At 37.3% G+C, this 24,001-nt stretch overlaps 3 protein-coding genes across 3 annotated transcripts; all 3 read right to left on the bottom strand.

Moving 5' to 3' along the window:
• Positions 1-381: 381 nt before the first annotated feature.
• LOC145224240 (FAS-associated factor 1-like) lies at positions 382-8,207 on the bottom strand. Its single transcript, XM_080090697.1, has 14 exons — positions 8,009-8,207; positions 7,740-7,867; positions 7,571-7,668; positions 7,262-7,502; positions 6,961-7,171; positions 6,180-6,447; positions 5,801-5,956; positions 3,929-4,070; positions 3,490-3,626; positions 2,626-2,714; positions 2,348-2,428; positions 1,977-2,117; positions 1,570-1,722; positions 382-1,236 (listed from the first exon to the last, which is right to left on the bottom strand). Exons 1-14 carry the CDS (start codon positions 8,039-8,041, stop codon positions 1,141-1,143), a joined length of 1,974 nt encoding a protein of 657 aa, XP_079946823.1. The 5' UTR covers positions 8,042-8,207; the 3' UTR covers positions 382-1,140.
• Positions 8,208-9,636: 1,429 nt separating this feature from the next.
• LOC145224906 (dnaJ homolog subfamily C member 25-like) lies at positions 9,637-13,062 on the bottom strand. The gene is made up of 4 exons (XM_080091519.1): positions 12,468-13,062; positions 12,212-12,385; positions 11,958-12,144; positions 9,637-10,175 (listed from the first exon to the last, which is right to left on the bottom strand). Exons 1-4 carry the CDS (start codon positions 12,995-12,997, stop codon positions 10,053-10,055), a joined length of 1,014 nt encoding a protein of 337 aa, XP_079947645.1. The 5' UTR covers positions 12,998-13,062; the 3' UTR covers positions 9,637-10,052.
• Positions 13,063-17,997: 4,935 nt separating this feature from the next.
• Positions 17,998-20,001, bottom strand: LOC145224715 (TLC domain-containing protein 4-B-like). The gene is made up of 7 exons (XM_080091276.1): positions 19,765-20,001; positions 19,514-19,603; positions 19,402-19,460; positions 18,955-19,049; positions 18,824-18,897; positions 18,446-18,595; positions 17,998-18,319 (listed from the first exon to the last, which is right to left on the bottom strand). Exons 1-7 carry the CDS (start codon positions 19,908-19,910, stop codon positions 18,178-18,180), a joined length of 756 nt encoding a protein of 251 aa, XP_079947402.1. The 5' UTR covers positions 19,911-20,001; the 3' UTR covers positions 17,998-18,177.
• Positions 20,002-24,001: the final 4,000 nt, after the last annotated feature.

Below are 24,001 nucleotides of genomic sequence, written 5' to 3'. Positions count from 1 at the left end.
TGAAAAAAGACATAAAATATGTAAAAAATTAGGTTGGCTCTATTTAAAAATATCGTTTCTGGCTCTAAAGCTACTAGCTAAAAAAGTTAAAGTTAAATTTAGTCAACATTGTGCGTTCTAAAATCAACTTGGCTTCGTGGTGAATTGATGTTGTTTGGTAAATTCACATTTCCTGTGTAGCCTGTTAATTGGAAGTTTATGTTGCGTTAGTTTTTTCAGCAATCCAAATGACCGCGTATCGATGCAAAACTCAGGAGGGCTTCCCGGCTTATTACACTAATTTGCTTAATAAACCAGCAAGTTCGGTCATGTTTAGACCTAAAACATAGCCTACTTTCACCTTATTCGTACATGCAGACACCAGCAACCTTTATAAAGAGGTGACATACAATTTTGTTTTATTCAACGCTAAAAGCTTTACGGATACAAAGACAAGAACGCGTTCCATGAGGCGAAAGTGTGCGATTTTAACACATCAGATTAACGAACAGAGAATAGGCTATTATACCTTATATGTGGCAACATGTGCTGACGGAAAACGTGCCATGTACTAAAAATGAAATTTGAATACTTGGAAATGTGCATTCAAATCTTAACGGTAGCAGGGTGGAATAAACGAACTACAACTGTTTGTTTTTGTGTAGAAAATATGTATAAAACGCGTAACAATTAGCAGACGTACAATTTTATTATCTGGGGATTATAAGCTTTCGAAGACCAGGCTTTTTGAAAACAAACAATTAACGTACAATTCCTGCGCCATTTTGCAGAGTAATTACGCACGGTTGATGTACACAACAATTCAAAAGCTTGTTGCATCAAAGTGCGCCGCGTGGCGTTAATGGGGGCTGATGGTTCGAGCCTTTGTAGGAAAAAGTATCGAAAATGTTAGAAGTTGAAAATCCGCTCCACAAAAAATAATTGACGAAACACGCAGCAAAGAGAAAGCTTGACAAAAGCAGTAAGGAAAAATTGCCTAAAACCGCGAAAAGAGAGTAAAGTTACATAGGTCACGTGACGAGCAGCGAGTGGTCGTCTGTTGTAGCGAGAGACGTGGACTATTTTTTTAACAAACAGTGACATCACGTTGGCCTGCAATGCGCAATAATTTAATGTCGAATAACACGAAAGAAAGAAAAGTTACACATCGTAGTCTGGTACTTCCTCGATAATTAGCGAGTCCTGCGGATAAATCTTGTTCGATTCAAGGGTAGAAGTGAGGTCCAAACCGAGGATCTGGCAAAAATATCATTTTCCATTAATTTATTGTTGCAAGGGCGACGTTGGTCAGCACAGAGCGGACTATTCGGGTTCGGGTTTAAGTTTCAAAAAAACGGACTTGACTTAACACTCGGCAGTTTTTTCTCCATCTTTCTGTCCGGTTCGGGCTTTGTTTTTAAAAAACAATTGATTTTAAACCGGATTTCAGGCTTCAAATATGGTCCCGCTTACAACTGTTAGTCAGCATCAACGTTGGGCGACAAATTACAAGCGGAATGTTAGCTTTGATGAATTTTAAATATAAAACTCCATACTTAACAGAAAAACACAAAGCCAAAATAATCTCACGTTGACTTTCGGCCAAGACTTAAGAATTCTGTATTGATCTCTATGGTAACCCTGAGAACCAACGAAGTTCACCAGGTCGTTCAGTGTGTTGCTTGCAAGGAAAGACCTTTGAAACGTGGAACCGTCGGGAGCACGAAACCTAACTCGGCTAACCTACAAAAACGTCAAAAGTATGTGAATACGGCTAATATAAATTTCTACACAACTTAAAGTATTTGCGGCCTTTAAAATACAGGGAACAAGTTGCTGACAGTATGTATAGAATTTTATATTTTTATGACCCTTCATAACATATAAGGCAAGGTATTTTTTGGAGGTCAAGTAACATGTTTGGGTAATTTTTTCACAACGCGCCTGCCTTAGTGATCAGAGCGCTGTATTTGTTGAAACCTAAACATTTCTGTTACCTTTTCCCCAGAATCGGCGCTTGGCTCGGGAGGAACAAGAGTCTCCAGTCGTTTGATCTCTTCCAACCGTTTATCCTCCTCAATCTTCTTCTGCCTATCATCTTCCTCTTGTTTCAGCATCTGCTCTTGCTCCACTAACATCTGAATGAAAAAAAACGTTTTTTTTATAATTTTCCGTCTTTTTACTCGAACTCACAAAAACATGCAGACCCTCGTATAGGCTTCAAGTGCTTTTACGACTAAAAGTTGGGCTTGGTAGAGCTTTTATTTCGTGGACATTATTCATAATAAAAGAAAAATTCAAATGGAAAATAAGGTGGAATCAGGCGTAATGCTGCCACGTGTCTTATCAGTTATTACATGTTACCTACTTTTGCTCTATCAGTTTCCAGTGATTGTCTGTAGGCCTCTTCCTGTTCTCGTTTGATGTGCTCCCTTGCTTTTCGCGCGTCCTGAAGGAGTAACGGTATTTTTGAAAAAAACAAAAAAGCAGAAACAGACGGTCCCTTTCGAGAACACAGTAATCTCGTTCAACAGCAAATATAGAACGAATATCGGATTCACCACATTTAATAATCGGTCGATTGTTTACAAAAAGAAATCTTTACATCGTCTACTACTGGGACTAGACGATTTCCTATGTACTAACCTCTTCACGTATGTCCTGCTCTCGTTGTGTCTCCGCATCTTCAACAGCTTTTATCATCCTCGCCATCAACTCGCCTAGTTCAGAATTACCTAGAAAAAAGATGAACGAATAATCAACGACAGTTTACTGAAGCATTATCATTTAGCAGGCAATCTGGGCAGGTTTACAAACAACTTTAACGCAAATTGGCAATGACAAACACGTCCAGTCCAAATTTCTCCAGCGGTTTCCCAAAATTTGGACTTGCAAGCAAATAAGCAAATATGGCTATTTTTTGGTATTTAAATGAAACACTTGCGGTCTCTTAAAACTACTTAGCGGTCAGCCAAACCAAACCTTAAAAAAAACCTGAACACGTCACACATCACATCCGTGTGCTTTCAAACAACGTCACAGCACAATTTAGATTTAAGTATCGATCTTGTGGTACGACCCACTTTAAAAATCTATCAAAGAAATATTTAGGTATCTATCAAAGAAACTTGATAGTACACGCTGAAAGACTTGACTTGGTTTCCAAACTTTTTGATGCGACCCTAATATTTCTTAAACTTGAAGAGTGGCTTTCTCATATGTTGCAATTGTATATTTTCTACATTGTACCTAATAATTTACTATTTATATACCATTCACCTACACATGTATATGCAAGTAAGTAACGTTAATAATATGGTGTGAAAATTTTTAAAATACCTGAGGACAAAAAGGTTAGTAGAAAGCTTGAACACAAACTTTCTGGCAAATCCCTGTGCACACATACACATGTGACTGTTGTGGTGAAGTTCATCATTCAAGGGTAAACACGGCGTTGTGGTTTATGTAATTGGGAGTGTCAATTCAAAAATTTTTTTAAATCAAACTCACCTTGAATGATAGCGGTTACATCGCAGGAACGACCCTTGCCTTGAGCGAGAACCAACATCGGGAAATGATCTTTTTTCATCCGCCGCACGGTGTCAGCAACACCCGAACCCAGGTAACGTTGACACGAACGTAAAAACCTGACAATATAGATCGCATTTGTAAAATGTACAAGCTGATACAAAAAGTGTGGTCAAAAAAGATTGAAGAAACCATTTGCAATAAATGTGCTAAATAGATTTGTTGGAACTTTTTTAAAAATGTGCTCTAAAGTACTTAAACGTTTAGTAAACTTAAAAATATTTAATTGGATTGCATTGGACAAAAAATTCTAAACAGGGCGAAATGAAAAGACTACGGATAAGAGCCAACGAGTTAAAAACTGTGCAAGTATCATAATTTGCGATTTAATTAACATTTTGCATAAACAGGTAGAAATTACGTTTCTTTGTTGAAGCTTGAAGTGACATCCCATGCCCAGGTGATAAAATGGGCATTCAAATACTCGATAATTGATTGGTTGGCGAGCAGCTGACTGCAGAAGACGTTACTTTGAATACTTCCGTCATGGTGAAGATAAACAGCTGGAATGATTAACAACAATGGACAAAGTGTTGAGAACCTATGAATTAAGTTCCCTTTCTGGCAAAAACTTTACTTAAAGTAATGTCATTCTGATTGCTGGTGGCATTTTAAACATTTTTCGGGAGCAAAAAACATTTACATAATTTAATCTTGGCCCAATTCCAACAGCATTTTTGACATTGGCACAAACTTAATTTGAAACTTACACTAGGCCTGAGGATGCAGTTCAATTGAGAAAAATTGAATAATAACCTTTTACCTTAGGCCATGGGTCCGCAAATACTTTTAGGCGCGACCCTAAAAAAATTGCTCTAAGTTCTCGCGACCCAAGCATATTGTTAGCGTGTAAGTTTGAGGAAAATACTAAGCAACAAAATATCAACGTTAAGACTATATTATGCTATTGTAAATTGCTATTTTCACATAAAACAGTAGGTAAACGAACGTATTTATTCTAAAAAATGAAAACTGTGGGCTCTGTGTTGAGAACACAGCTAATCAGAAAATGCATGACTGCCTGCACAGGTGCGCTTAACTTATTGCATTGTTATATAGCTGTATGTAACAGTTACGTAGTCATATGTAACAATGCAATGACAATTAAAAGGTTGAAAAAAAGCCGAAATTTATTAATACTGTAGATGCGATGCTTATATTCTTGGGAAATTGAAAATATTTCGCGACCTAGACTGGAAGGTCTGGCGACCCAAATTTGGGTCGCGACCCCCTATTTGCGGACCCCTGCCTTAGGTTAGCTGCATCATACAGCATTTACTTTGGGCCTCTGGCTTTAGGTCACAAATGGTGCAAGAGGGAAATAACCCCAGATATATTAGCTAGGTCAGGGATGGCGAACCTTTTTAGTTGAATGGGTCAAACATGACATCAAAATTCGGAAAGAAAACGAAGTGGGTCACATATTTTATTGTATGTCAATGTCAATGCTAAGATGCTTGTTGTTGCATCTTTTCTTCAATCTTAGGTAGTTTTCAGTTTAATACACGCAGCAGTCATATCTGAGCTGAGACGATTCCTGGCACATGGTTGTATGAAATTCATGCGTGAAAACAAGGATTCGCATGAATATGTGGAACCGAACAGCGTCAACAAAGGTACAACAAATCGTTTCAAGTTTTACGTTTAAATAAGCACATCTGTTGCCTCACAATTGACTCAACAATCGGTATTTTAAGACAATAGGCAATGTGGCAAAGAGCGTTAAGTTAACTGTTGTGTTGCTTTTTAATCTTGGAAATCTGGTAACCCTACCTATAGTAATCAGTATAAATTTTTAAAACTACAAGTGGGTCACTAGAATTCACGTGGTGGGTCACTTTGTGACCCGCGGGTCAGTGGTTCGCCATCTCTGAGCTAGGTGATCTAATGTAAGTTATATTCACCATCATTAGTGGATTTTCTCAGAAAACAGTGACAGTAATTGTATTTATACAGTAAAATACACTGCATTTTTAATTAGGAGACACTAACATCCAGATGTCACAATACAGTGACATATTTGACAGCCTGTTTTTATAAGAATTGGCTAGGATTGTTTTTGCTACCTCACAACATATTGTAATAACCTTATGTAAGTGAGCCTTTATTTTGTCACTGAGAAGAAACAATAACAATTAAAATCTCAACAATATGTATTTCATTGCTTTATGTTGCATACAATTGTGTTAATACAATATTTTCAAATCCTTTGAGGAACAAAATGTAAACTTGCCTAAAAGCTTTCGTTTCCGTGCTTCACATCCAAACGCTTTTTGAACAGCAGCAGTCAGTGTGTCAAGGTAAAAGTCGGGGCCTTCAGCATACCTCGATAAAAATTCTGATTTGAACTGTTGCTGTGCAATTACTTCATCTGTTGCTCTTTCAGGCACTAAAAAAATAGATAGGAAAATGACTGATAAGCTGAGTTAATAAACTAAAAGTTGTACAAAAAAATGCATGCGGTTTTGTTATTGTTTTTTAACATCACATTACATCTGTAAACAACAATACTACAAAACAACAACAAAATGATGAGCACAAATAAATGTAATTGTGTTGCAGGGCCCGTCATATCAACTCAACAATCAAAAGGAGTTACAGATAAAACTTACTTAAACTAATTGTTCTTTTTACTCCTACATTAGCATCATTAAATATATCATCTCCAAATGTCTCCACAGGTTCTTCATCATCACTGCTCGAAATTACCATAGGTTGAGGCAACGTGGAACTCGAGCCATTGTTGTGATGAATAGGAAAGTTGTTGGCTCCGGCCAGTACCGCAAAGGGGTTAAGGTGTGGGGGAATGGTTTTACTGTGCTTTCGGTTAATATGCAGAGAATGAACAGGTAACTCAAGATTTAGGCTAGAAAGGGTAGCCTGAATTGGGGTGATTGGAATAGGGTGGGAAAAAGAACAAAAACAAACATATTAAAGTGTTGAAGATACTAAGAAACAATTTGGATTGGTCTCTTTAACAAGAAATGCTTGAAAGCAAAAAGCCAATGTTCTGAACCCTTTTGACTTCATATAATTTAATAATGTTTCATAACAATAATTTACTTACTTAATCCTGTTCTTGCCAGTAATTGAAGACGGTGGCTGTACCGACACTTCTTATGTAACCCCTTGTCTAACCCAGAAGGTCTCTTGTATGACAATCTATTAGCTTTGTTTTTTTGCTGGTCTGCCTTTTCTCCACTACCCCTCATGCTGCTGTTACTTTCTTGCCTCTTTATTATTTTTTGTTTCATTTTACATAAACTTTTTAACCACCACTGCACTTGTATACACAAATGTGGCCACATGGACCATTAGGCCATTGTTATCAAACAATGGGAATTATTTATGCAACAAATAACTATATGAACCCACAATTAGTTTGTTACTCACGTCATTGTCAACAAAGTCTCCTTTTGGAAAGCCTCTCCACTCTTGCTGATCTAAGGGGATTCTTGTGACAGCAGCTGCATCTTCTTTGAACTCTTTTAAAGTTTTTGAACCTTCACAGTCAATAATGTGAATCTGTTGGTCTTCAACATTTGAAATCTTCAATTTGTATGTTCGGGTCAAGTCAACAATATCATTTGAAGGTGTTACATTTCTGCACATTAAAATCTTTTTGCTGAAAACAACCATCCAACCATGTGCACAATGGTTACTGCTTACACCTTAAAATTATTTAAATACTTACTCATTAAAAATAGAGCAGGGAAGTTCCAATGGTACACTGCTGTTTCCAGTGTCCTCTGCTATGGTGACACCAGGTAATGGAGTCATTTTCACAGTCAATTTATTAAAGTGGGGCAAACCCATAGTGGCAAGCACTGTGTTATTATTTGGTCGTAACACATGTGATACAGCTGGCCATTTTTCAAATTCAGTTTCACTTGGGGTTATACCAAGTTCAATTGAGGCAATTTGCTTTAGATCACCTGTGTGAAAAACATATATATATACAACAAATCAGCACAAATAAGTAAAAACTTGTTTTTATACATACCAACAGTATTGGAGTCATCGAGGGTAATATCTTTTGTCGTTCCACCCAAAGTACAGGAAAAGGTCAACATTTTTCCTGTCCTTCCCTCCGTTTGAACCCTGAATGGGCAGTATAAATTGAAATTTAAGGATTTTTATTGTGCAATGCTTGATCAGGTAAAAATACCTACCCAGATTGGGAAGAATTTCCTTGCAAATGATTGTCGGCCAAGGCAGCAGTGACTGCATTATGAAAATTCCAATCACATTGTTCAAGAATAACCATACACTCTCCAATATCATCAATTCCTGTACATGCCTACAAAGTGGAAAGTAAAATGTGATATAGGATGTACATAAATCATAAAATAAACACATAAATAGATAACAAAATCTGATCAACAGTTTTTTTAGTGACAGAACTACAGAATCTTACACAAAGCAGTACTTCATTGTTTACCTGAAAGTTTGCTAGGATTTCATTTCTGTCCATTTTGGCCTTTAAATGCCAAATGGTGGGGAAAATATTTTGGTGATGAATGTGTACATGCAATCACAGGGATTTGTACATACAATTTTCACAAACTTTGACAACTGAACAGATCTGTATCAGAAAAGCTACATTTACATTCAATATGGCACAAGTACAAACATCTGTATTAATTGTGGTTGAAAATAAAACAACCACCACTTGTTATAATGTCGTTATAAATTCATCTTTGTTCTGGTTTGATACAAACAACTCTCGGTTGTAAGATAGCAATTTGCTGTCATATTTCCTCATTTAGTTTCAAGTTCTTCAACACCACCACACAAAAACCTACAGCTTAAACAAACTTTTGTATTCTGTGCCTAAGCCACAACAAAAATCCGCTCGTTTGTTTGTACTTAGCGTAACTGTAACATCATAGGCGTGTGACAAATAACAATTTTTCGCCTTTGTTTTCAGATTTAAACAACGACCAAAACAGCTGTCGCTCACACACAAAAATCATTCGAGACAAGACTGTGACAGTCGACACTATGACGTAAGCACTTTTGAGGAACCGAAGCAAGTTTACCATTCGACGTCCATTTGATAAAAAATATGACCGCGAGTGTACATTATATAACGCGAGGTTTAGTTATATGCAGGGTTGCCATACCGTCCTTATTTCTAAAATTTGTCCTTCTTTTTGACATCAACAATTACAAGTCAAATCCCTGCTAGAAGTAAACTGCACGAAGTATTTTATACGAACAAGGAGTGGCTGGAACAGATTGTTTCTGGCAAAAATATGACATGTGATATGTCATGGCTCGTATGAATGGAAGGATTTATTCGAAAACGTTTGTTTCGTTCGTCTAGAAACTTTGTTTGTTTGTTTAATTGTTTCATTTTTATTTTATTGGTTAAGGCAGTTAGTGACTCCAATTTAGTACAACCTATCGGGAACCACTGGGTTGGAGCAATGCCGCTTAAGTTTCTTGCTCAGGGAAACACAAGCAACCGCCTGATCGGGATTCGTCCCCGGGAGGTTCCTGGGTTCGAACCCCGTGAAGAAAACAAAAACAAAAAAAAAACACAAGCAACCGAGATGGGATTAGAACATATGACCTTGTCACAAGGCGGTTGCGGCTTGCGCTAACCACTCGGCCAACTTGGCGGCTTAATTTTTCGGTTGTCGTTATTTTCGACTCCGTGTCAAAAACGACCCTGGGAAAATACTTGCCAAGGTTGTCAAGTGGGCTGAAAGCAGGCACGATTTATGTTCTGCATTGTTCGAAATCGAAGGTTGTCTGATTTTAGACTTTGCTTCGCGGAAATTCCGGGCTTAACGACCTAATATACAGAAATCTATAAGTTTTATGTAAACATTTCTGTACAAATTGATACGCTGCAACAAAAAATGTTGTAGACAACTGTCCTTTCAAACATATTTTATCATACATTGCAGTCTGAAAGGCAATCCTGTTTGCCCCATACTGCTGATTGGACTGCAAGTCTGACGATAAAAGTTTTCTACAGCAAACATTAAAATTTGTGAATGATGAATTAAGTATTCTTCTGTTAAAAACGACGCCTTTAACAAGTAATGCATTGTTCCGTTCCATAAATAATTCAATTTATTCGAATTTCTTACTAAAAGCATTTGCAATATACGACTACTTGAATGACACTTTGAAAGAGCATTTCACTATTTCGACAGACTTTGCAGTTGGTTGTGTCTAAACACAAATAAATACATTATTGCATCGATGTGAACAGAAAGCGATGAAAATACCACAAATGGCAGCAGTTTTGTAAATGCTGCATAGCTTTAACTTCTGGCAGGTTTTTGTCGCATGGAATTTTACTGTACTTTCATCTAGCACCCCTAAACAGAATGATAAGTGTGCAATATGTCTGTGTTAATCACAATGTGAAACAGACACTTGTTCTTTCACATTTGAAAGAAGTGTTAAGTCACACGAAATTAACTGCGTATTGCACTGAGAATGCTGTTTAATGTTCTTTGGGGTGTTTAACCCTCTTCAAATGTCATTCTTCCTGGCCCCCCTTTATTCATCCACCGTCTGTATCTCTTCATCTTTGGGTCCTCTGCCATTTTTATTTTTGCTTCTTCAGCCTTTTCAGCCATGTAAGTCTTGAAAAGAAAACAAATCAGTTAAGATATCCAAGTGACTCATTAAAGGTTTTCATACAAGAATGAATAACTAACATTTTAAATTTTGAGATCTCTTAGATAAAAAAGAAATTGCTTTTAATTTCTGCCACATTAATTTTAATTTTTAATTCAGCTCTGCAAAATCTGGTATATATATGTACTGTTGATACAGACGAATCCGGTTAATCGCATACCGGTTAATCGCATAATCCGTTTAATTGCATCGCAATCCAAAATCCCAAACCGTCGCCCATCGTTTGTTAAGAAAATCGTCCGGTTAATCGCATACCGGTTTATCGCATAAACCGGATATTCGCATCGATTTTCAACGAAATATGCGATTAACCGGATTGATGATCTCTATGTGAAAGTCAAACAGACCGAGTTTTTCGAATAAAAGACGACGATATGATAGTAAAATCCTCCGGAGGTAATGTACGCGAAAAAAACGTAGATGCATGTTTGCATTCTACACCAAATAACGCATCTAACGTTGAAAATGAAACGTCTCGGCCATAAAATATTTTTGAAAAGTTATTAGGAGATTAAATCGGCGTTCAGTTTACCGCTGTGCGATAACTAGGAATCGTTATCTCAAAGCCGTGCACATTGTTCCTTTATTGTTGGCTTATCTAATGGCCAATAGTGATATAACAAGCGTTTAAAAGAGTCCAACACGTTAAAATTACGAAACTGGTGTTCCGGCAAAGACGCTGATTGTAATTTCTTACTATGTGAGAACTGCACCAAATTCGAAGTATTAAACTGTATTGAAATTTGAAAAATGTTAAATGTAAAACACGTAATGGTTGTAAAAAATGTTAGCTGGCAAGTAATCACACTATGTTGTTTAGATTCACGTAATTGGGAACGTGCCAACGACTGACATATTTTATGTCGTCTATTCGTGACCTTGCGCAACTTATCAGGTGGATCAACGATTAAGAAAGGCATTTATTCCTCTAGTATTTGTTGCTGGTTTAAATTTTTGAAGCAACGATCACACGTTGATCACGTGACAGTCACGCTAATCTTGCAGCTGCAGTTTTGCTGAGTAAGCTAGAAAGTAGCGCCACAATCTGAGTCTTTAAAGGTTTGCTAAAATGAATTATTCTTTTTGTCAATTGAATAACGGGTTACTGATGCAGCTCGCCTTTGCACCCTTGCGCTGTAGAATGCGCCGAAGTTGGAAGTTTGACCAGGTTTCAGTCGTGTACTTTCGGGTTTGGGCTTGCTTACAAATATGCACAGCGCTTTGCCGCTTAACGCGTTGGTTTGAACTACAAAACGAAATAGGTCAGAAACAATTTTACGTGTATATTAAGCGAGATGCCTTTATAAGGGAAACTACCCAAAACAAGACTAAAACGCCATAAACTGTCGTCATAGGGAAGTTCCTAAATTTAAATGTTGGGTCCCTTGGCTACGATGCGATGTAACATATCTTTTCAAATAAACCTGACTACAAGAGAAAGCACAAATGAAACGAACTGCGGCGTGTGCGCCAATTAAAGAGTGTGTGTGCGTTGCTTATGTTTCTTCAACACACTTGGGCGATTGCACCATAGCAACGACAGTTAGGAAGCATGACGTCATGTATTGCGCTGAGAGTAGCACTTTTTTCAATTCGGCAACAAAAGAGAGAAAATACTGCTCCGTTGCCATAGTTGAGCGTCACTGCAACTTAGTTTTAGTTGGGAAAGTGTAAATGAGCACTTACCATATTTGGAACTCATATAATGCAATTCTACTCAAACTTACCACTGCATTACTCTTTATCCAAAGTTGTTTATCCATAAACTCATGTTTATTCTTGTCACTGTACAGTTCCCACTGCAATGGTCTAATCTTCATATTTCTGCATATTAGATAAACTTTATCATCATCTGTGAATTCCTTTTTCTGAATTGTGTAATCCATGAACCATCGGATATGAAACCAAAAAAATCTAAAATATCAGCTACTTAGTGAAGACCGAACATCCAAATGGATATTAATTGACTTTAAATAATCACTTGAAAAGGTAATAGGGTAGCAGTACAATCTGTACCCATAACACATCAGTGTAAGCCGGTTTTTGGTATCCACCACGAATGTCCATTTTTTCCTCAATTATCTTCTTTATCAATTTGTCCTCGTCTTCTTTTATTGCTTCTCTTGTTTTATACCGCATCTGTTTTCTTTGTTCACTGCAAACAAGTTGTAGGATTGAAAATTACCTAATTAAACATAAAGAACTTTTAGTATTTTTCAAAAATGATTCCTTTATACCTTTTTTCAAGCCACAATCCTCTTGATTTTGCCTCTTCTTTTGCAGCATTTCTGTATTTTGAATTTTGAGCCATATAGTTTATAGCTGTGTTGTATGAAGTCATCCAACTAATGTACTGAAATATTGAAATAGCAGTGATTGTACCACCCAGGACAACACGCACATCAACATTTGGCATTTTTTGTTTGTAGTATCTGTAGTAATTGTAGTAATACTCTTCTGGGTGAGCAAGATAATAGTCATATTCATCCCTTGTATGGGTCTCTTTTAAAGTTTCATAGGCAGTTGCTATCAGATGAAACTGTTTAACGCCCTCTTCTATTTCATTTTCCGAGGCACCTCTACTTTTTAAATAGTCAGGGTGGAATTCACGAGCCATTTTGCGATAAGCTTTGGCTATTTCCGAACGAGTAGCATGGCCATCAACTTCTAAAACATCATAGCAGTTTCTTTCACCACAATACATGCCGGGTACCAATTGTCCCATTGTTGGACTAAACAGCATAACAGTACACACCAAAAACAACATGGTGCTTTTTAGCAATATTGAGCTGGAGATCAGATGCTGTGGTTAAAACAAAAAAATAAGTTTATTGTACACTGCATGTGCAGTCGTTTGTAAATCGGTGACAATGTTTATGGCATACAGAAAAAAATGTCTATAGACCTTTATAGGTCTGTAATTGTAGTAAAAAATATATATTTTAAATTAACATCGCTATGAACATAAAAAAAATGATTTGTTACAATAAAAATAACATGGCATGACGCTCATATCGTTTTTTTATTCATCTCTTATTTCTAACAACTTCAAAACAAATCAAACATGTTTCATTATTGTAACTTAGTAAACTGAAGCTTTCAGTACACCTAAATCAATCTGTGTTTTTTGTGTAGCAATGTATTGTAAACAAATAATATCGATTTCGCCGATATAATGGCATCCTCAGTTCTAAGCAAGAAATAAAATAAATATAAAATTAAGTTATTTAGGCAATAAAAGATGTAAGAATAATAATAAAAGACTGCTACAGCCTACAACGACAACACACTACTCGACAACTAAATCAAACGTTAAAACGGATACAACACAACGAAACAAGAATGTTTCATTATTGATTAATGGTTTCAACACATAATGTGACATCCGACCCTACACCACATAGTCATGCCATACAACACAATATCTAACGTTGCCACATTTCAACTTTTGATGAAAATGACATGTTTCTGTTTTGGACTCATTCATGCATGAAATTGTTTGGCGGCATAGACATCTCTCATTACTAGGACAATTATTTTTTGACCTAAAAAACGAAAAATTTTGACCTACAAAATTTTGACAAATTTTGACCTTAAAAAAAACTTTTTTTTGACAAAATTTTGACCTATGAAGAATTCAAGTAGTTAAATTACGCATTATCGTTCAAAAAGTTAAAATATGGCTAGGCCAGTGGTTCTTAACAGGGGTTCGATCGAACCCCAGGGGTTCGGCAACGCCGGATCAGGGGTTCGACGAAGGTCTTTTTGAAGTGCAATACAAATACTCGTTTTTGACTTTAGGGTCTATAGTCGCTAAAAATGGCAATTTGTATTTGCCAGATATCAAAACACTGGAAGGTTAAACTTAGGCAGGGCTGTTTTAAACATCTCGAAACAGCTTTTGTGGTACTAAAAAGAGTATTACCAGCCTAATAACCATATGTATCAGACTTTTTGTACGCCTATTGTGTGCCAACAATGCGAACAAAACAGGTACCACAAGCATCACAATATAGATTATGACATCATAAATACTTAAGACTGATCTCCTCGCTGTGCAGCTCAATCTGTGTACCGAGCTAGAAACTAATCTGGGCTGTTTGGGCGCCATTAGATGGTAAATACATAATATCAACCAAGCATTTTAAAATAAAAATTAGCCGGTAAATGGCGGCCGTTGGTGAAATAAGAATCTGCGATGCGGCCCTCCTAGCAAAATGGTTGTGCACCCCTGCACTAAGGTTTTAATTATCTTTTTTGACGTAACAAAGAGCATTGTTCGCAAGCAGAAAGCAACGAAATTTTGTTGGCAGCAAAAACTTATTTCTTCATCTTTTTCATGTTTGTGTACAGATGCTAAAAATACAATGCTTCATTTTGGTAAAAACAAAAATTGCCGGAATTAAAGCAATCATGAACAAGTTGCTTGTACTATTATGTCAGAATTTAACAAAATGACAAACAGTAATTGTTGCCACTACGTTTGAACAAAAACTAATTATGACCTACCAAAGAAAATGGGGCAAAAACCTAGGATGTAACTTTGGGGTTCGACCAAAGGCTGAAGAATATCGTAGGGGTTCGGCCGTTATAAAAAGGTTAAGAACCACTGGACTAGGCTAATCTAACTAGAGCGAAAGAATGTGCAAAAGTCTAACAACAGAAGGGCAAAAATCTGAACATAGACCTAGCCTATTCTGAAAAGGGAATGAGCTAATTAAAAATCACTGCCAAAAAACTGCAGCTAAGACACAACGAAAATTATTCAATACATTTGTATGAACGAAAGATACATGAAGTATCTCAAGCAAAACCAAAGCAAGAGCTGCACCTAACCTGCAGCTGCCGTAAAATTACTTGGGACCTACCAAACTTTTGCACGTTTTGAGGTGTGTTGAGCATCACGCCATATCCACCTAATTGTTTCACTCACTTGATGGTTTATGATTCGCAATAATTGGGGCAATGGGCCAATTACAACAGTATAAAGTAGGCTACAAGGTGTAAAACGAATAGTTTGCTGGCAGTGCAACCTCTACAACACCACGACAATGCAGTTTGTAAACAATTTTAACTTTGTAAAAAATTTTGACTTTGTAAACAATTTTGACAATTTTTGACCTATTCTAAAAATGTTGACTTTTTTTGACAAGTCAAAAAATATTTGCCCTACTCATTACATACAAAAAATGTTTTGTGGGGCCTGATCACTGATCTCTATAAACATAGACCGTTTCGGTCCCCCAAAACACCTTAAAAACACTGCACTGGTCTATAGCCCCTTGGGATAGGCTTTACATCAGGGGTTCCCAACCTGTGGTACGCGAAGGTTTTTCAGGTGGTACGCGAGTAGCTTCCGTTTTGTTCACAAAAACCTGGATTCACAACTTGCTATTTTATTTATCTTCTTGGTTTGTTCAGAAAAAAATTCCCCGAAACCTGTTCTTGTTGTTACGTAACTATTCCTGTTGTTTCGTATCATTACGATCTTCAAAATACAGGTCATGTAAATTGTCAACAAGAAGCACAGTTGCTTTGAAAAGCCGTACAACCATAGGCGCCGAGTAGGCGGTGGCGGGGTGGCGCCGCCACCTTGGTCTTGTAAAGCACGGTGGCGGCCACTGTGGAAATTTTGGTTTGTTTATAGCGGTATCGTAAAATCTAAAGAAAATTAAGAAAAAAATGCTTTTAAACTAGCGTGCTGACGAAATAGCATCAAAACGTTACTGAAAACTACCACCTGTTTGGGTTAGTGCAGGGGCGGGCAACTTCTCCAGTCGGCGGGCCTGATATAGGAAAATGAAGTACTTGGCGGGCCGTATTCCTGAATCGATACATTAATCGCGTATTTATCCAGTGATTCAAAGCGGATTTTTGACCACTTAAACCAAATACAATCAAGAACGTCACAATTACAATACAGTCCAAACAATCTAACTATAACATAAAATTATTCGCCACAGCAAATTTAATGCATAAACCACAGACTTAGATACTGCAGAAATACTAACTAGGCTACACGTGTGGAAACAAAGGAAACCGTGAAAGCAGGCCACACACAAGGTTGGCAGTTATGTCGTAACAATGGATGTATCGTGCAATGGTAACAACGGCGGGAAAGTTTTTTTTTGCTATTGGGTAGCGTTACTGTCCGTTACAACTATATTTTGACGTAGTAAACAAGTAGTGGGGGATTGCGGCAGACTGTGGCCGCGGGCCACATTATCATGTAAGACCAGAAACTGTCTGCGGGCCGCTCAAAATCCCGTCGCGGGCCAGGTCCGGCCCGCGGGCCGTATGTTGCCCGCCCCTGGGTTAGTGTATTGTTTATGACGCCAAACACACATTTGTTTGCCAGTGTATGTTTGGCCATTATTGTGTACAATGCGAATGTGTTGTGATAAATGGTTACGTCAGGTGATGCTAAGCAGCAATTACTTGACGAAACTTTTTTTAAACGCCGTTAAAATTCTAATAAACGTTACAGCATCATGTTCCCACAATAAATATTATTTCAAACAATTATTTCAAAATATAAATAAATATTACTAAGTTATAATATTGTTTCAACACGTATTTTTTTCCAATTGTGACAAACGTTGTATTCTATAGGAAACTTGTTGGGCTTCGAATTTTGAGCTCTTGTGGTTGCACGCATCAGTGACGTCATACTTCAGATCCGCCACCTTGCATTTTTGTAAAACTCGGCGCCTATGCGTACAAAACGCTGTAGGACACTGGGCGTTATTATGTCAAATGATGGCTCTTGATAGATATCACCTACTGTTTTATAGCTTAAGTTACAAATAGCAATAAATTATGTTAGTTGTAGGCCTAAGTAGTGATGCACCGAACCCGCCTAAAAAGGTTCGGGCCGAAACCGAATATTCGGCCACGAGGCCGAATAATTTCGGCCGAATCAGGCCGAACCTAAAACCGCATTTCTTATGGGTGTTTTTAACTGAACCTTGTGTTGTTGATGCAAGTGAACTCAGTTATGACAACCAAAATCACTTTCACAATGCGAAAGCTTCACTAAACTTGTAACTTTTCGCAGACAATGTGGCAAGTATTTGTGATGTTTCGTATTGGCGAAAATGAAAATTTGGGTATTAATTCCATGCAATCAAAAAGTTCGGTTTCGGCCGAATTTTCAAAAAAGAAACCGAAACATCGAAAAACAGCGTATTCGGCCGAAATGTTTCGGCCAACCGAAACTTCGGTGCATCACTAGTTGTAAGCTAAAAATAGATCGGAAATGCAAGAAACAAATTTTGAAAAATTTGAAACTACCATTTTGTTACCAACTTTAGACTATCACATTTGTAGGTTTGTCTATTTTGTATTTACTTTTGTTGGTACGCGTGGCAGTACGGAGCGCCCAAGTGGTACGAGATCGTTAAAAGGTTGAGAAGCCCTGCTTTACATCGATTGTATTTTTGACAAAGCGGTTCCAGGAGAATGAATGAACTGATGGATGGTAATCTGGTGATACTTCTGCGTTGGTTTCCACTCGTTACTATTACACTTTCTCTTTTAAATTTGTATGAAACTTATATATCCCAAAATTAAATATTGGCCCAGGTTACTGTTATACGTTATAGAGTTTTTAACTTATAGTTTTCGTTTGGGATTGTTAGTTATGCTAAAACATCATTCGACCTGCTGCTGCTATAAAAGTTTAATTACTACATTGACTCATAACCCAGCCTATAAGTCAACGCTTACATATGGCAATAAAAAAAACCTAATGAAACTCGTCAAACATTTAAAAGTTTAATTTTTAACTTCTGTGCGAACAACAGTAAAACACAGAAACAATAGCTACACATGTAACACTATCACAACAGCACAGTTCTAAGAATCTACAGTTGACTACAAGATTGAATAGGATAAGTTTTGTCTGAAGAAGAAAAAAAACCCTAATGAAACAAAAATCACGTGTTTTCAAGTGTATTGATCGTTTGGTTTCTGCTTTTGGGTAAACACAGATATTGTGGCTTTTATCATCAGACTGTACCACCAAATGTTGATCAAATCCAAGATGACTGGACCGAATATCCACGAGAAAATGACGAAGTAGCTTAACCTAAAAGTCATGTTAGTGAGTTGGTCCTTGAGTGTGGTAGTCAAGTTTGTACGATTACTCATTACCCAAGGAACTTTGTTCAGCACGCTATGTATATTTACAAAGCGAAACCATGGATTTTTTTACCTGAAGTCAGGCCTTCCAAACTCGACGCTCACTTGCCAAAAATAAAAAGGAATGGGAACAATCCGACATAGTGGAAAGATGGTAATGAGCATTATTACATTCACAAAACGCAAAAGCTCGCTGCCAAGGTTAAGATGTTTCATAATGATACTGAAAAGGTACAAACAAGAAAGGACTTTAGGTTTAGATTTTCTAAAATAAAAAATGGAAATTGACACCAGCATTCTTTTAAACAAACTGCCTAAATTCTATAATATAAACGTGCATATAGGTACTCACAATTCTCTCTCATAAAATACGTTACATAAATTACAGCCCCAAACAATAGATAACTTTGTCACATAGTGAATAATTAACTTTACTCTATAGCTTCCTTACCGATTTATCAAAAATGGAGTGGAAATTTCTGCCATCAAACAATAAATAACAAAATAACAGCATGATTCGTAGGCCTGTAACAAGTAAAATGGTCTCAACCGATAGTAAAACTATAACAGTAAATGCCTCACCAAAGCCACTGTTATCACCCATATTACAACAATATGATGAACACGTATCAAAACATCATTCCATTTCGGATCCTCGCGATTCATCAAATGCAAATCTGTATGGAACAAGATACTTAACCAAAAAAATTATGACTACAAAACAAATTATGACTACACAGCTAGACAATAGGTCTTGTTGTTTTCAGAGCTTCTGGTAAACTTCGTCAATAATCACCACAATTTTACGTATCATAACTTATGTTTCTTTTTGAAATGTTTTTTTCTGATGATAAGTTTGATGTGATGTAATCATCGCCTTTAACTGTTGAGCCAATTCCATATAACGTAAAATAGCATAAATTGCCACGCAACAATTTGTAAAATACTTTTTTTTTCGTTTTGTAAAATACTTTAACCCCAATTCACCCCTCCTCAGATAATTAAGGATCGGGTCAAGTAAAATCGTACCTGCAAATAAATATCCGAGAGCAGCAATCAGGTTGACTTCTGCAAGTCTTGAATATCCCCTGCAACGCATGTTTTAAAAATGTAAAGAATTTACGGCACAGAACTGTGTTACCGTAAATGGTCCTTGTGAATGTTTTCGTCGGTTCCCATCGTATAGATGCATAGAACACTTGCAAACGCAGAATATGCGCATGCAGTTAACCTGTGTCCGATTGTAAAAAAGGGCTTTAGTGTACAAAATATTACCATCTTGTGCAAACTTTGTTCACTTAGGTACGTAAGTTATCATGATCAACAGAGTTAGAAACCGTCAACTACCAACACTAGGGTATAATTCACAACACAATTAGTTCATTCCCAAACCTGCTTTTCAAAGTGCCCTGCAGGCTATATGGTAAACTTGCGTAGATACTGGAATTCCTGAAAAGTCTAGTCGCTGCAATATCTGAAAATGCTAAGCACAGACTTGATACCAAACCGATTTGTAACGCAACATTTAGGTCCAACATTATTTTTCTGTGGGATTTAGCGCAGCACTGAAATTGTTCGAACGCTAGACAGGAAGGTACTTGTACAATCGTGCCGTAGGCAACACGCCGGCATTGCGTGGTGTTGCCTGTTTACACGGGCTACCATCGATATCATACAACGCAAATATTAGCAATCACGTTGCCCTGTGTACTGATGTGCGAAAAAAACATGCAAACTCGTTGTTTTCATCGGCAGCTTGTCACACAACATAATTGGATGTTATGTATTGCAGGGTTATACCTGACGTCCGGAATTCCTGGACATGATTTGTGTCCGGAAATAATTTTCAAAAACCCTCTCCATTTCCAAAATTTAGCCTAACCTAACCTACAGTAGTTTTCACAGTTCTTTTCATCAACGCGTCTTAAAAGCTATCAACACAATATTAAAATGACCGGATTTTGTAAAACTTATCGTTTTGTAACTTATTTAAAAACATAACTGCGCTTTTTAAAAAATTCCGTCGAAACCGCTTTAGAATTGAAGTCATTGCCTAAACCAGGGGTCTCCTGCTCAAAATTTGTTCAGGGCCAATTTTCATGCCTTGAAGCCGCGGGCCACATGCGCCCTAAAGACCATGGTACCGCACGCTACGCAACTCACACTCTAGGCCAGCTTTTTTCAAACTGAAGTTTTTGGTTCTTAAATGGCTGACGATTTTCGTTGACCTTCAAGAGGTCATGTATTTACAATCTTACTTGCGTGTTAATCAAGTTTTTTTTTTTTTATCACAAGTAACAATTGTTTACGCATAATTTCATATGTTAGTTTTGTCTGTAATGTCACCGCTCTTATAGGTTGTTGATATGCGTAATCAAGCAAATTGTATTTAGGTGAATTGAAATCCAAAAAGCTGCAGTGTAAAAGTGAGAATTACTTTTAGCAGCTTGAGAATTTGTTTTGCTAAAGTGTTCAAATGGCTTTAGCATTGAATTTATCCTGGGCCGCAAGTCCAATTCCGGAATTTTACAAAACATGTGTTATGAAAATGAAATGGTTTGGAAACCACTGTTCCAGGCATCTAAAACAATCTATGTGGCCTACTCAAGTGTAAATAAAATGTTGATTGGCCTCATAAACGTAAACATTCTACATCCATAAGCTAAACCTATACAGTAAACACAATGAACTAAACGGATTCTGAAGTTTACGCTTTGATGAATAGACTAAGTTCGCATTATTTGATCATAATTATGTATCACGAAGGTTGAATTTTTTTAACGTAGTGATATATGGATGTGAGTTAAAGTTTTATTACTTTTCTTTTGTTGAACACTCGACGGGTGAGTAAAACGAAAACAGTTGGTCATCTTTAACAAGATATTATTATTGTTTTGTCGTAGAATATGTCATAAAATAACTACAAGGGCACTCCCAACTTTAAACGATCTTTTATAACCAGGAAATCAAGTCGACTGTCGAAACACAACAATTAGTGATGGCAAACCCGGTTTAATTCCTAAATCGATGAAGTTATAATTTCGGCATCAAACAAGTCAAATGATGTAAACAACAAACCGAATGTCTGGTTGGGAACCAGTGGTAAAAGGTAAAAGATGGACAATTTAACTCCAAACCTATACAAACATTTATTGCTTAGGTTAGGTGACCAGATAACCTAATAAACGATTGGTTTTCTATGTTTCCCGCCTTAATGTTTTCTATGTTTCCCGCCAGTAGCCTTGATTCGTGTGTATGACGCAGTGTTGTGCAACCTGAAATACTGTTTGTCAAACGAACGGTCATTGTGATGTCACAACCTGACATTGTTTATTGGTATCACATCTTGTAAGCGAGGCCGTCTCGTGTTTATTAGCAACTGGAACTTACAGCGTCACCGTGCGTTTTTTAACTGGTCTGTTTGTTTTTGTGTATGGAACAGGAAAATTATGCTGTTAAAAACTGAATCGACCATTGTGTGAATTGTACATTTAGTGACCAGTAAGAACATGTTTAAACCTTGTTGTAAACCTTTCGGAATGAAGTTGTGTGAAACCTTTATTCAGACGTGAATCCCGCCGTCGTCCACCCACGTGTTATTCCGGTAAGGTTATTGTTGCTTAAAATTTTGCCGTCCGACACTAGTGTGATTAAGTGATGTTTATATGTGATGTTATTGATGCTGTATTTACAGACCTTCTACTGATCGCTTGCATTTAAATGAGTCCGGTCCTTTTGGTAAGCGTAAATGTCACTGAAATTCTGTCTGTTGCCTTGTCTAAATTTAAACTTGTTGCAGAAACCGCCTTTTGTTTTGACCCTTGCACTCGCTGTGCTGCCATACTCTCGAGCGCCACCATTCGGTCACATTGCAGAATAAAAGAGTTCGTTATACAGCTCTTGGCGTCTTGGAGTTTGAGCGCAAGGAAAGGCGCGTTAAAGACAATTTTAGGACACAAGCGATCGCCCCTGCTGTGCTGTCTGGAGGCGCATGGAGTCACGCCTTCTGATAATTAAAGACAGCGCAGCAACCCGTATACTGGGTAGTTGCCTTCCTCAATGCACTTAATAGGACAACCTTTAAAGGATCTCATACTGGTACAGTGTTCAGTTTACCACGATCAAGGTATTAGAAGCAACTTTCTTTTCAGATATTTTCAACTTGCAATTTTGGCATATGTAAGACAGTAACCCACTGCAAGATTTAATTATTTTAAAAGCCAGACATTTGGTTAAATTGTTGCACATCTCTCGTGGCACTTTGCTAATGGCAATCAACTACATCCCCAGCTTTACAATTATGCACGAAATCAACAGGAAATTTATGTTTTGGATTTTGCAGCTTACTACAGGGATTTGGTTCACAAAGCTACAATCAGTTTCAATGAAATGACTAGACTGTCTGCGCGGTGTGTACTGATAGGTATGACAAAGCCAATGGGTTTTCTGATCCTGACGAAGGATACTCTAATCCTACATGTGAGTAAAGGGACGACTAAGGCGATCTAGTCGTGTTTTAAAACGATTTTCGCGCACGTACTTCAATGATTGCAATTTTTTTGACAGCTCTCAATCTTTGTTCAACACGAAGTTGTAGCCACACATGCATGACAGTTCCAACTTCATCCGGTGGGGTTAAAGCGAAATGTGTATTTTCGGACTTGTTCAGATCTCGTCTGGCTTCCCTACAAGAATGCAGAGAAAAAACAAGTCGAGGAGCAAATGGAAGAGGTATGTTAAATTAATTGGCGTTACAATAAAATTGCTGCTGTGTATGTCGTTCACTTAATTGTGCCAAACAATACACTTACGTGGTGCATCAAAATAGTTCGAGTAATGGATCGAAACCGCCTATAGCAATGGATTTGCAGGAACTGATGATGCCATTAAGCTAATTATATGTTGCTTCTTCTGAAACTGACTAATTTTAATTTATGCTGACATGTATTGAGCATACCCTTTCACCGATCGTATTTTTATTTGCATATACTATGGTAACTAAAGTTCAGCCACCCGCTATTCACCACTCTTCATAAATATCGTTGCGGTTCTTGGTCTTCTGTGCCAGTTCATGAAGAATTCAGTCGCTAAACTTCGGGATGTTTTCGACCACACAGAGTTAGAAAAGTTGTTAGACTGTACACGAAACAATTTAATCGCCCAGTTGCAAGTGGTCATTTCTCAGTGCCGGTGATCTCTTGTCGCATAAATAATTCACTGGCCAACACAATTTTTGGTGTCTTCAATGTTAAAACTGATATTGACTAATTTTGGGGTGCTGATTTCAAAAATCATTACGGTTTTCTTCAATCAGATCAACTTTTTAAGTTATTTACAAAATCAAAATGTATGACCATACAGATTCAATGACTTTAAAATCAAGCTTTTATGTGTTTGTTAAAGTTTTGTTACATTATACACATCAATTTCCTACAGTGCGGTCAGTTTCATAGCATGAATATGCGTTCTATGCTTATGCTCTGTCTAAAATGGTTGGTGCAGGCTAGCGGTAACTTTAAACTATACGTGTTTTATGGAGTGATTTTCAGACTAGTAAAGCAAGGTGGTAAAACTAAAATTAATAGTGGCTAGGTCATCTCTATAAGGTGTTGCATGAATTACCAAGATG

The sequence above is a fragment of the Phallusia mammillata genome, chromosome 4 (assembly GCF_965637545.1).
Source record: "Phallusia mammillata chromosome 4, kaPhaMamm4.hap1.1, whole genome shotgun sequence".
Taxonomy (NCBI): domain Eukaryota; kingdom Metazoa; phylum Chordata; class Ascidiacea; order Phlebobranchia; family Ascidiidae; genus Phallusia; species Phallusia mammillata.
The sequence above is the reverse complement of the archived record's forward strand: the minus strand, read 5'-3'. Positions and strand labels throughout refer to the sequence as shown.